This window comes from Tarenaya hassleriana, unplaced genomic scaffold (assembly GCF_000463585.1).
Source record: "Tarenaya hassleriana unplaced genomic scaffold, ASM46358v1 Cleome7, whole genome shotgun sequence".
In the NCBI taxonomy this organism is placed as follows: Eukaryota; Viridiplantae; Streptophyta; class Magnoliopsida; order Brassicales; family Cleomaceae; genus Tarenaya; species Tarenaya hassleriana.
In genome coordinates this window covers 3,685,266-3,695,571 of record NW_010969548.1, presented here as the reverse complement: position 1 = coordinate 3,695,571, position 10,306 = coordinate 3,685,266, and the positions used below count along the sequence as shown (strand labels likewise).

Below are 10,306 nucleotides of genomic sequence, written 5' to 3'. Positions count from 1 at the left end.
ACTAAAATGGTTCGGACAATTGAGATAAGATCAAATAGGATGATTTGAAGGCGTTCTTAAACCACCTGAAACTGAGCCTTGCCATGTTTCTGCTCAAACATGGGGATGGCCTTGAAACAGATGACTCATCGGTCTGGATGCCTCTGCAAAGATTCGACCTGGAGACAGATGAGTAGATGGGGTCTTTCAGGGCATCTTCCAGTGCAAATATCTCCCTCCATTGAAGTCGAAGCAGAAGCTCTCCCTCTCTCCTTATAGTCTCTCCAAATACGTTCAGTTTTGTTAGATAGCCAGCAGAATTTCCCTTCACTGCTCTTTCCTTTGCAATCTTCTGCCTATTCAGAATAAAATAATGATTCACTGAAAGCAGATGGCTCGGCTTGATCAAGCAGAAGAAGAATTCAATAGATTATTATCAAATTTCAACTCTGTGGTAAGTACAGTTCTCAGGCACAAAAAAAAAAAGAAAAAAAGAAAAAGAAAATGCTGCTATCTTCCATCTTCAAGAGTTATGGTAAGCTCATTATGGGAGCATGTTTCTGGCTTGCCAGATGAAGAAGCTCTGCTAGACGGGCAACGCCTAACTACAAAAGCTGGTGGTTTAGGGGTTGGAAGAGTAGCGGTTTCACTACCGAGCATGAAGACAACATTTGACATGGTTGGACGGTCACTAGGGTCTTCTTGTACACAAAGCAATCCTACATTGAGGCACTTCAAGAATTCCTCAGTCTTGCAAGTTTCCTGAAGAACCGAATCCAGCAACTCAAGCCCTCTCTCCTCCTTCCACAGATGCCATGCCTGCAAGTGATGATTTTTCTCATGCAAGTTTAGTATTGAGATGTGTATGAAGAGACAGCAGCAGCGAAAAGGAAATTCTCAGTTCACTTACATAGCCCAATAGGCTTAAAGATTTTTCGGGTTCATAGAATCCGGTGTTCCTCTTCCCACTGATAGTCTCGATCACAACCACACCAAAACTAAAGACGTCTGACTTAAACGAAAAAAGACCATCGAATGCGTACTCTGGAGACATGTATCCACTGCAATTCAGAAAATCTAAGATGTTTACCAGAATCCAATTTAGTTCATGCAGAAAAAAAAACATGCCTCAAGAACCTACAGGCTCCAGAAGAGTGAAGGAAGGAACTTACTAAGTTCCAACAACTCTGTTCGTATTTGCTGCTGTTTCTTTGCCTCCAAATATTCTAGCCAAGCCAAAGTCAGAGATCTTGGGGTTCATCTCCTCATCTAACAGAATGTTGCTGGTTTTCAGATCCCGGTGTATGATTCTCAGCCTAGAGTCTTGATGTAGATACAGAAGACCCCTTGCAATTCCAAGAACGATCTTGCAACGCATATCCCAGTCCAGCAGATTGCACAGCTTTCGATCTTGAAAGATCCAAACTTTTACATTAGGAAAGCACAAGAAAGATTTATTTTGAAAAAGGGCAGCGTTCCACTTACCGAATATGAAGAAGTCTAAGCTTTTGTTCGGCATGTATTCATATAGCAACATCTTTTCTTCCCCTGCAACACAGTATCCAAGAAGTCTGACAAGATTCCTGTGTTGTAGCTTAGCAATCAACACAACTTCATTCTTGAATTCCTCCATTCCTTGTCCAGAGCAGCTTGAAAGCCTCTTCACAGCAAGCTCCTGTCCTCCGGGAAGCTTGCCCTGGACAAAAACCGGTTACAAAAATTCTAACCTTCCTTTCAATTGTCAAACCAAAAGGGATCAAAATATGAATTTATAATTCACCTTGTAAACTGGGCCAAATCCCCCTTGGCCTAGCTTGTTTGCATTTGAGAAGTTAGCTGTTGCAGTTAGAATGGTATCAAAATCAAAGGATGGAACATCTAAGCCTTGTGTGTCATCCTGTTTGAACCGTCCAGAGTCAATCAAATCTTTGATGTGTTTCTCACTACCGTATAAGTTAACTGCTCTTTGGATACTTGTATTGTTTACTTCTGCAGGATTTGAAGAATGACATGTACCCGTTATTTGGATTCCAGCACAAAAAATAAGATAGAGAAGGTGCAGGACACATACAGAAGAGTATTTTACCTAGTTCCTTGTAAACTCTTCTTCTTTGCAAATATATGTAAGTGACAGTGCTTGACAGGACGACCAGAATGGCTACACTTGCAAATGTCACCGCAATGATCATAGACACAGGCATTTTATACTGCCCTTTTCCACCAGTTTGTCCTCCAAGAACAGAACAAGAAACTTCATTAATCAGACAGTACAACTCACATCCAATTTTAAAAAAACCATGAACATTTCTCTGTAATACAAGTTTTGAATTGGGTTTTGTCATTGTTACCTTGGGTACAGTTCAGATTGAATCCATCCCATTGGAAATCTGGATTGCAGAGACACCGCTTGTTCCCATCTCCCATTCCACTGCAAGAGGAGTTAGGCCAATCCCTACAGTCTGTAGAAGACAAGCAAGTTGGCTCGGGAGGAGGATCCCACTGTATCTCCACTTCAGTTCCACCTGTGACCATGTCTTCGTTGCAATGACCCGTTACATGAAAAGGCAAAGACGGGCTTAACTCCAAACTTCTTTCCATCTGAGTTCCAGCTCTGCAGTTAACTGCATCTTTTGTCTTGATGAAAAACCCGTGTGCATCAGGATTGATGGTTGTGACATTGTAGTAACGGCCTGATGCTTCGAAAATGACTTGGCCAGTTGAAATATTGCAGTGGAAACTAAGATATGTACTGTCGCCGCATTCAGGAGCTGTGCTAAGAGGATACGGAATCGTATTTGTGCCACATGCCTCACAATCTCTACTTGTCAACTCTGCAGAATTTATGGTGTATTAAGAAATGCCTTGAACGATGAGATTGATAAATATCACGTGATAAGTTCAAGACCAAAACAATATTACCTATATCAGGAACTGCCACACGGATGTATATGTTACGGCTACCTAAGTAACCCTCTTTGAGATTGTTGAGATCCTCTAGCCAAATCCAGCATGCAGCTCGGCCATTACTGTTGATTTGACGTGTATCAGCTCCTTCGTATGAGTAAGCTTCGCATTGGCAGTTGTTCAGGCACTCTGCTCTGCACTCTTGTTCATTGTGGGCATCGAATCTTGAGTCTGGACTTCCCACTTCCACCACACTCAGATTCAAGAACATGTCTCCGACGCCATCCTTACTGCAGATCCTTGATTCTCTGAAGCATCCATCAGAAAAGTCTCCCTTATTCCATTTTTCTGGGAAGCTTGGTCTGAATCCTGGCAAACATTTGCACATCTGCTCGTTCTTGCTATTACAGCTACCGAAATTCCCGCAAGCATTGTAGATGCTGCATTTATCTCTAGGTTCAGCCCAAATCTGTCCCCATATCCTTTCACCGTCTAACTTAAAGTATTGAGCTTGGCCGGATGAACTCATGATAAATCTTGTGTCGGTATACAGAGATATTGATAGAGGTGGCACGGAGGCATTGTGCACAGTTATCGTCTCTGTGAAATTGGAAAGAAAGTAGGAAATGGCGTAAGGCATCTCGTCCGACCCGATGAATTTACCTGACACTCCAGTTTTCCAGTATCTCAGTGATCTTTTCCAAATGATGAACTGCTTCTCCTCTTCTTGATCCATCTCGAAAGAAAAGTTGCCTGGTGCTGGATCGTCGTAACTTTTCCATGATGTTAATGTCATGTTCTCATCCATCTTCATCCCTGGAAGAAACGTGTCGGTAGGATTCTGGAAACTCTGCCAAAGCATTACCTTTGACTCATTAGCTTCATCATCTCCGTTCTTCAACACAAAGTTGCCATTGTCCATCAGCTGCGCCGTCCTCTGCTCAGAAACAGAAGAAGATTCAAGACTGGTGGCCCAATACACTCTTCCCTTTGAATCAGTGACCCTGAGATTTCCATCTTTCGCGATAGCGAGAAAGCCAGAGGAATCCAGAAGTGGCGTTTCACGGTTGGCGACCCATACAACAGTTAGTGGATTCAAACGGTAATACCATATGCCCACGTACCTCCTACCATCCGAGCTTCCATTAGGAGTAAAGAAGCCGAGCTCGAACTTCTGGCCAGCTGAAACAAGAGTGTCTCCATGGCTGTCATATATGAATGTATCGTTCAATGATGTTATGGTGTCTTCAGCAAAGCAATCTAACCGATAAACATCCAGGAAAAAGATGTAGAAGAAGACAGAGAGTAGCATCTCTCCAACAGACCGTATCACTCATCTGGTTTTTTCTGTCTTGTTCTTAAGGATTCAAAGGTGGCGAAAAGTTCACCACGTGATGACTTTCAACATCAAAGAATGCCCCACCTCGACCAAGAAAAAAAGAAGAAAAGTTGCTATGGGACGCAGCTAATCATGTTCCCAAGATTGGCATAAAAGAAGCTTCCAAGAAAGAGAGCAGAAAAAGACTCACTTGTCCATCTGAAGCAAATCAAGAAAAGCAGATACTCGCTATATGTCAATTTCAGCATAGATATATGCAAAGATCACACACCAATATAGACAGTTTCAGTTACAGATCTATAAACAGAGCACAAGTTATCATTTATTACTAAACAAAGATAGAGTGCAGTTGAAAAAGATAGGGAGGGTACCTACATGTGAATTATTGGGAAAGGGACAGTGGTAGTGGTGGGAATAAGAAGTCAAGGTCGTTGCCCACATTGGTGTTTTCGAAATAGAGTGGCTCTCCGTGGACCCTCCGCCATCTTTTTAACCAGCATTTCCGCATTCATTGAGAGATTCGAGGATTTGACATTTGACAGTGAAGGACTTTTGTCTTTGAAAATCTTCACCTTAAAAGTTCGTGTAAAGCAAAAACGACAACGCGTTTTAGGCAGCTTTACTCTTTGGTTAAACGAAAAGGGTTCGCCAGATACGATGCAAACTATGTCCATCTATTCTACTCTCAGACACAATTGTTATGCTCAATCACTTCCTCAAGCTACAGTCTTTTGAAGAATCTGACAAAAGCTCAGACTGGTTTCTCTAAACAAAATGGGCAAACCTCTTCCAAGTTCCTCGTCTTCCAAGAGTTCACTGCAAACTCAGACATACAAAGGAGCAATCAAGATGACTATGACAACGTAATCTTAAGGCATAATAACAAGGAACCATATAGCATACAACCAGAAAGCTCTCATCTTTTCCTAGAATCATGCATACAACATTAGATTTTGTTCAGCCAGACAAAGATAAGATGCAGTCGAGATGCGTGATCAGATTTTGATGCACTAAATGAGCAGCTTTCAGACACAATCAAGAACTTCTACCTCACGCTTGATGGACGGCGAAATTTGTCGATTTGGAGGTCGCTTATTCAGTACATACGTGCCCAAAGATTCAAATTTTACTTTGAGGGTCAAAACCTCATTCCCAGTCCGAGACACACCATTCACACCCTTCACAAGAGAGGAGCCAGAAGCTTCTGGTACCAGGATAATCATGGCGGAAAAGAGATCCCTTTCACCAGAACATAGAAAAAGATTCGACGAGACCCAGAAGAAAACAACGTGATACGCTTAAGAAGAAGAGGGAGGGAGCTTGAGAAGCCATGGCCATGGCAATTCCGCAGTGAGCAGCAACTTTGAAACCGAAGCCATGGCGGTACTTACGGTCCCAGAGAGGAGTCAGAGGACGACGACGATTCTCTTTCTTCTTGCATTCCAATCGGGCTAGAGGCCTAGAAATTGCGGGCTATAATAAGGCCCAATACAGACTAGTAATGGCCCATAATATGCATAGACGGGTTATTCCCACCAAGGGTCCGGTTTAATACCGACAAACCGGTCCGGTTCACAAGAATTTTTGCTAAAAGGACTTCCACATGGGAAAATCAGAGCCATTGACCATTTGGTCCATTTCCAGACACGTGTGGTAGGTTCAATTTGAACAAGACTTCGTTAGGGCAAGTAAAACGTGGATCCGCGCCTGTCTTTCGTTGTACAAATTTGATCCTTTGCAGCTGATTTCGGTGTTTCTCCTCCGAATCTCCGAGAATTCAATCTGGTTCTGCCCGCTGGTAAATTCTATTCCTCCCCTTTCCTTCGATCTACCAATTTTCGTTGTCGCGAGATTTCGCGTTTGTTTCTTGCGAGTTTACGCGAGTGCATCGTTTTCCGTGGTGTCTATCCCGGTTTCGTGTTGTCTGTGCCATTGGAATGTACCGTTTACGTGTAATAAGCAATTCGTATTGTCTGCGCCATTGGAATGCACCGCTGGTTATGGCGCCTCTTGTTTGATTGCTGATTAGATTTTGTCAGACAAACAATGTCGTTTGGCTTCGCACACTTTATGTGAATATAATTTGAGCGGCGTTTACCATAAAAGTTACAAGATTATCGACATCGTTTGTCCAATCCAGTTTCCCTCTCTTCCTCTGAGATTGTTTTTTTTTTTCCACAAAGTTTTGATTTTTCAGAAACTCGGGGTGTTCGGTGGTTTTGTTCGGTGGTTCTTTTCCATCAGGTGAGCAACTCGTCTGTATGTGGGAGGCTAGGTTTTCTTAAGTTTGAACAATCCTTCTTCACTCTGGCCGCTACCGCAAAGTCTGACTCTTCTCGCACCTCTGAGCGGGTGTGGGGTGGTCTCGAGGTGGTGAATTCACCGTGCCTTCCTAGGAAATCTGCATCATCGATAGTATGGAGGCTCCGTCGTGTTTCAGAGGGTCTGTCCATTGATTACGGCTAAGGTGATTTTTCAGCATATAACCTTAAAGCCGGAAAGAAACTTCTGTTTTCGCAAGCATAAACTCGATTCTGTTGTTTCTATTTTGCGGATGTTAACTAGAGGAAGAACATGTTCAGGTGAAGTTTTTCTGTTTAATCTTATCTGCTGTTCAGCTGGCCCCTGCTCTAGGATGTAGTAGTAGTTGTTAAATGAGACAAAAATGGTCAGGTTTTCATGTTTCAACACAGACGCCCATCAGCACAAATCTAAGGTGAGTAGTAGGGCCGCTGGTTCTTGTCGTTTATGACCTTTATTGTGCATTCTATAGATGATACTCCTTTTGTCCCACGAGAAGCTGTTAATAGCATTTTTTTACGGTGATGTAGAAAACCTTGGAGGCTTTCTCAGAACGAGTCAAAGAAGACGGATTTACTTCTAAAAGCTTGAGCTCTGTCATCTATGGGGGAAGCATCACTTCTGTTTATGGAAACAGCAAACCCACTGGTTTTAAAGATCGTGACTGGAAATCTGAGGACATTAAGACCAACATCAATCTTGAGCGTGATATTGAGATACATCAGGTAATGAATCTCATGAAAAGTCAGTCGCATGGGGATGTATTATACTTGGATGGGAGTGATGCCACAGAGAATGGTACAGATGATGGGGTAGACCGCATGACTTCTCCAGATTATCTTAAACGAAATTGTTTTGTAGCACCCGGCAGTAGCAAGCAAGTAGAAGGAAGCCCGTCTAGTCTATATCAGAAAGCTCCTCTAAATTCAGATCAAGCCGTCAATGGATCATTCTCTGTTGGTGATCCTCATCGTGCTGATAAAGACAACCATCAGTTGGAAGATTCATCTTTGTCTGGTGAACAAGCGGGTGATTCAAACAGCCATATGCCTCGCACATCACCAGCGATGGTGAGATCAAGTTCAACGCCTAATATTGCTGACTCCATACACGCATCAGGAAGAGCTTCTCTTTTCAAATATTCATCTGGTCACTTTAGATCTTCTGATGACCTACGTGTCCTAGACATGCATCACAGGGAGAAATCAGACCTTGAGACTGGTACAGAGGCGAGGCAAGAGCAAGGTCAGGATCATGGTATGCATAAATCCAGAGGTAACAGTGTGGAAAATTTCATGGACGATGGCTATGATACATATGGTTATTCTTCCTTGGCAAAAGATTGGATAGTACCAGCTACAGATGAGCTGAAATCAAGAGAACCCCATCAGGGAGAATCATCGAATCAACGACTAGAATTTCCAAGCAAGGATTTTAAAATCAAGCGCATTGAGGAGTGGGTTAATGACCTTCAACATGTCAGCTTGCCCGGTGAAGTGGATGAATCAACAGACTATGATGATGAGACATATAGGGAACAACACATTGCATTGAATGGGTCGACAGCTGCTAAGGTAGATCTCAAGTTAAATCCTGGAATGGAAGGCACAAAGAAATATATATCTTCTTTAAGTGCCTCTTCTACCACGGCACATCTGGTGAATCATGGCCTGGTCGTGATTCCATTCCTCAGTGCGTTTGTTGGCCTGAGGGTGCTTAATCTATCAGGAAATGCAGTAGGTTGTACTTCTCTCCTGATTTTATCCTCTGATTGTTTTTGTGTTTTGCTTAAATTGTCTTCTAATAATATAATCCCTCTTTATACTCGCTACAGTTAGGATCACTGCAGGTGCTCTTCCTCGGGGACTCCATGTACTGAATTTGTCCAAAAACAGTATAGCAACTATCGAGGGCCTACGTGAGCTCGCCCGGCTTCGCATACTAGACCTGAGCTACAACCGAATACTAAAGATTGGTCATGGTATGTCTTGCTCTGTTTTATCCTTTTTCTCTAGTCATCATACACTATAGTGTCTGAATCTGAAGTCGCAGTTTCTGGTGTCAACATAGGCCTGGCTTCTTGTTCCTCTCTGAAGGAACTATACCTAGCTGGGAACAAAATCAGTGAAGTAGAGGGCCTCCATCGTCTGTTAAAGCTAACTGTGTTGGATTTACGCTTCAACAAGATCTCGACGGCCAAAGGTCTAGGCCAGCTCGCTGCTAACTACAATTCACTTCAGGCCATAAGCTTGGAAGGTAACCCTGCCCAGAAGAACGTAGGAGACGAGCAACTGAAAAAGTACCTGTTGGGTATCCTCCCGAAATTGGCATACTTCAACCGGCAAGCCATTAAGGGTGCGTCGGACCGCCGCCGTGTTGGAGTGAGCAGCCATCAGTTAGAGCGAGGCCACAGATCAGAGCTCAAGAAGAGCAGCATGACGAGTAACCTCGGTGCAGCAAAAGGGCATAAGCCCTCATCATCCATGGCTGCTCGCAGGACTCAGGCTGGAGCTTCACAGAAGAGGTCCAGGGACAGAAGCAGCCGTCTTCCACCGGCCGGACTAAAAGGGTCTACTCCTGCTGCTGCTGCGTACGAGATTCATTACGCTGCGATTGAAAGTAGATTATCAAACCTCAGATCGGAACTCTCCATGCGAAGGAGCCGAAGTGAAGGGACTCTGGGAGCTTTCTGACTGAAGCCATGCCATATGAGAATGAGATCTTACCCTGTTGCCGGGATGGAATCTTGTGAGGCTATTCCTTCTCTCCTTGTCCGAGTTCATGTTGTGTTTTGTCTGCAATACATCTCCAAAAAACATTTAGAAGCATTGATTCATTGGCTTTGCCTCTTCTCAATAATATGTCTGAAAAACCATGTTGATGTCTTGATGAGTTAGTGTGATCTGACGTGGTCCACTGCGGCGCTTAGTGGATCTAGCTCCTGGTAGTTCGTCTTTGACGTGGCATAATGGTTGTTAATGGGCCTGGTTGGGTCCAGGCCCATTAGGTCTCTATCGGCCCATACATATGATTTAGAACAGAATTGGTCCGCAAAGTTGCAATATGGACTGAAAGAAGCATAAAGTAATGCAAGAAGAAGTGGTCCGATGTTGCATATCACAGAAGCAGAGATTCTGGCAAATTGGATCCATATGGTCTCAGGTGAGGAACGTTCATTATGAAAGTTGTAATACTTGTATTTCCTTTTGTGAACCATCAATAACTGAAACCCAAATTAATACTGATTGATTTCAGTAATTGCCAGTTGTATTACTATATATTAGAGTTACCACCAATGCTCATAAGCTTCTTCTTCTTCTTTTTTGAATGCAAGAACAATGTTATCTTACAAATGCAGAAACTACTAAGCGGCGATATTAAACACGATGACGGAACATAATGGTTGACAAGATCTGGGTTTCGAGTTTCTGTCTTGTTGTTTTCTTGTGCTGATCGTCCTCACTTTCTTGGATTGGTGGAGGGCAACTTGGTTGTTTTTTTTTTGAAGCAGAGACTAATGGAGAGAGACAGCAAGTGTCCCTGTCAATGGGACCAGTGGGGAATTCATGGCAAGTGTTGCATAACTGAAAATATGTCTGGATGGACCGCCCCTTGCTTTCTAACAACGGCCACTAGCCTTCCTCCGTTTCGGTGGAGAATCCAAAGTCGTGAAGCTCCTGTTGCTTTCAGAGCTCGAAAATCTCTGGTCAAGTACGTTTACTGCCGTATCTGCGCTTCCCTCGTTCTCCTCCTCGCTCTCTCTCTCTTGCATTGCGTTGTAGC

At 43.3% G+C, this 10,306-nt stretch overlaps 3 protein-coding genes across 7 annotated transcripts in view; 1 reads left to right on the top strand and 2 right to left on the bottom strand.

The window, feature by feature from the left end:
- Window positions 1–441: 441 nt before the first annotated feature.
- On the bottom strand, window positions 442–4,500 carry LOC104801193 (G-type lectin S-receptor-like serine/threonine-protein kinase At4g03230). 3 transcript variants are annotated; one of them, XM_010524355.2, is made up of 10 exons: window positions 4,008–4,073; window positions 3,749–3,820; window positions 2,899–3,642; window positions 2,328–2,810; window positions 2,066–2,209; window positions 1,760–1,968; window positions 1,465–1,675; window positions 1,152–1,389; window positions 890–1,040; window positions 443–798 (listed from the first exon to the last, which is right to left on the bottom strand). In XM_010524355.2, exons 3-10 carry the CDS (start codon window positions 3,617–3,619, stop codon window positions 490–492), a joined length of 2,466 nt encoding a protein of 821 aa, XP_010522657.1. In that variant the 5' UTR covers window positions 3,620–3,642; window positions 3,749–3,820; window positions 4,008–4,073; the 3' UTR covers window positions 443–489. The 3 variants fall into 3 exon arrangements, with proteins under 3 accessions (XP_010522652.1, XP_010522657.1, XP_010522656.1); XM_010524350.2 differs by adding an exon at window positions 4,413–4,500 and having other exon boundaries at window positions 442–798; window positions 2,899–4,306; XM_010524354.1 differs by having other exon boundaries at window positions 2,899–3,820; window positions 4,008–4,096.
- Window positions 4,501–5,865: 1,365 nt separating this feature from the next.
- On the top strand, window positions 5,866–9,223 carry LOC104801192. Of its 3 annotated transcripts, none has more exons than XM_019201055.1 (6): window positions 5,866–6,020; window positions 6,467–6,689; window positions 6,805–6,938; window positions 7,054–8,263; window positions 8,358–8,504; window positions 8,576–9,223. In XM_019201055.1, exons 3-6 carry the CDS (start codon window positions 6,888–6,890, stop codon window positions 9,214–9,216), a joined length of 2,049 nt encoding a protein of 682 aa, XP_019056600.1. In that variant the 5' UTR covers window positions 5,866–6,020; window positions 6,467–6,689; window positions 6,805–6,887; the 3' UTR covers window positions 9,217–9,223. The 3 variants fall into 3 exon arrangements, with proteins under 3 accessions (XP_019056600.1, XP_010522649.1, XP_010522648.1); XM_010524347.1 differs by having other exon boundaries at window positions 6,406–6,689; window positions 8,594–9,223; XM_010524346.1 differs by having other exon boundaries at window positions 6,406–6,689.
- A 794-nt stretch (window positions 9,224–10,017) lies between these two features.
- The window catches only part of LOC104801190 (putative cyclin-D6-1), a 1,770-nt gene continuing 1,481 nt past the window's right edge, over window positions 10,018–10,306 (bottom strand). Inside the window, exon 6 of the mRNA XM_010524345.2 lies at window positions 10,018–10,305. Coding sequence (XP_010522647.2) covers window positions 10,143–10,305 — 163 coding nt within the window. The 3' untranslated portion in view covers window positions 10,018–10,142. The remainder of the gene's footprint in view (window position 10,306) is intronic.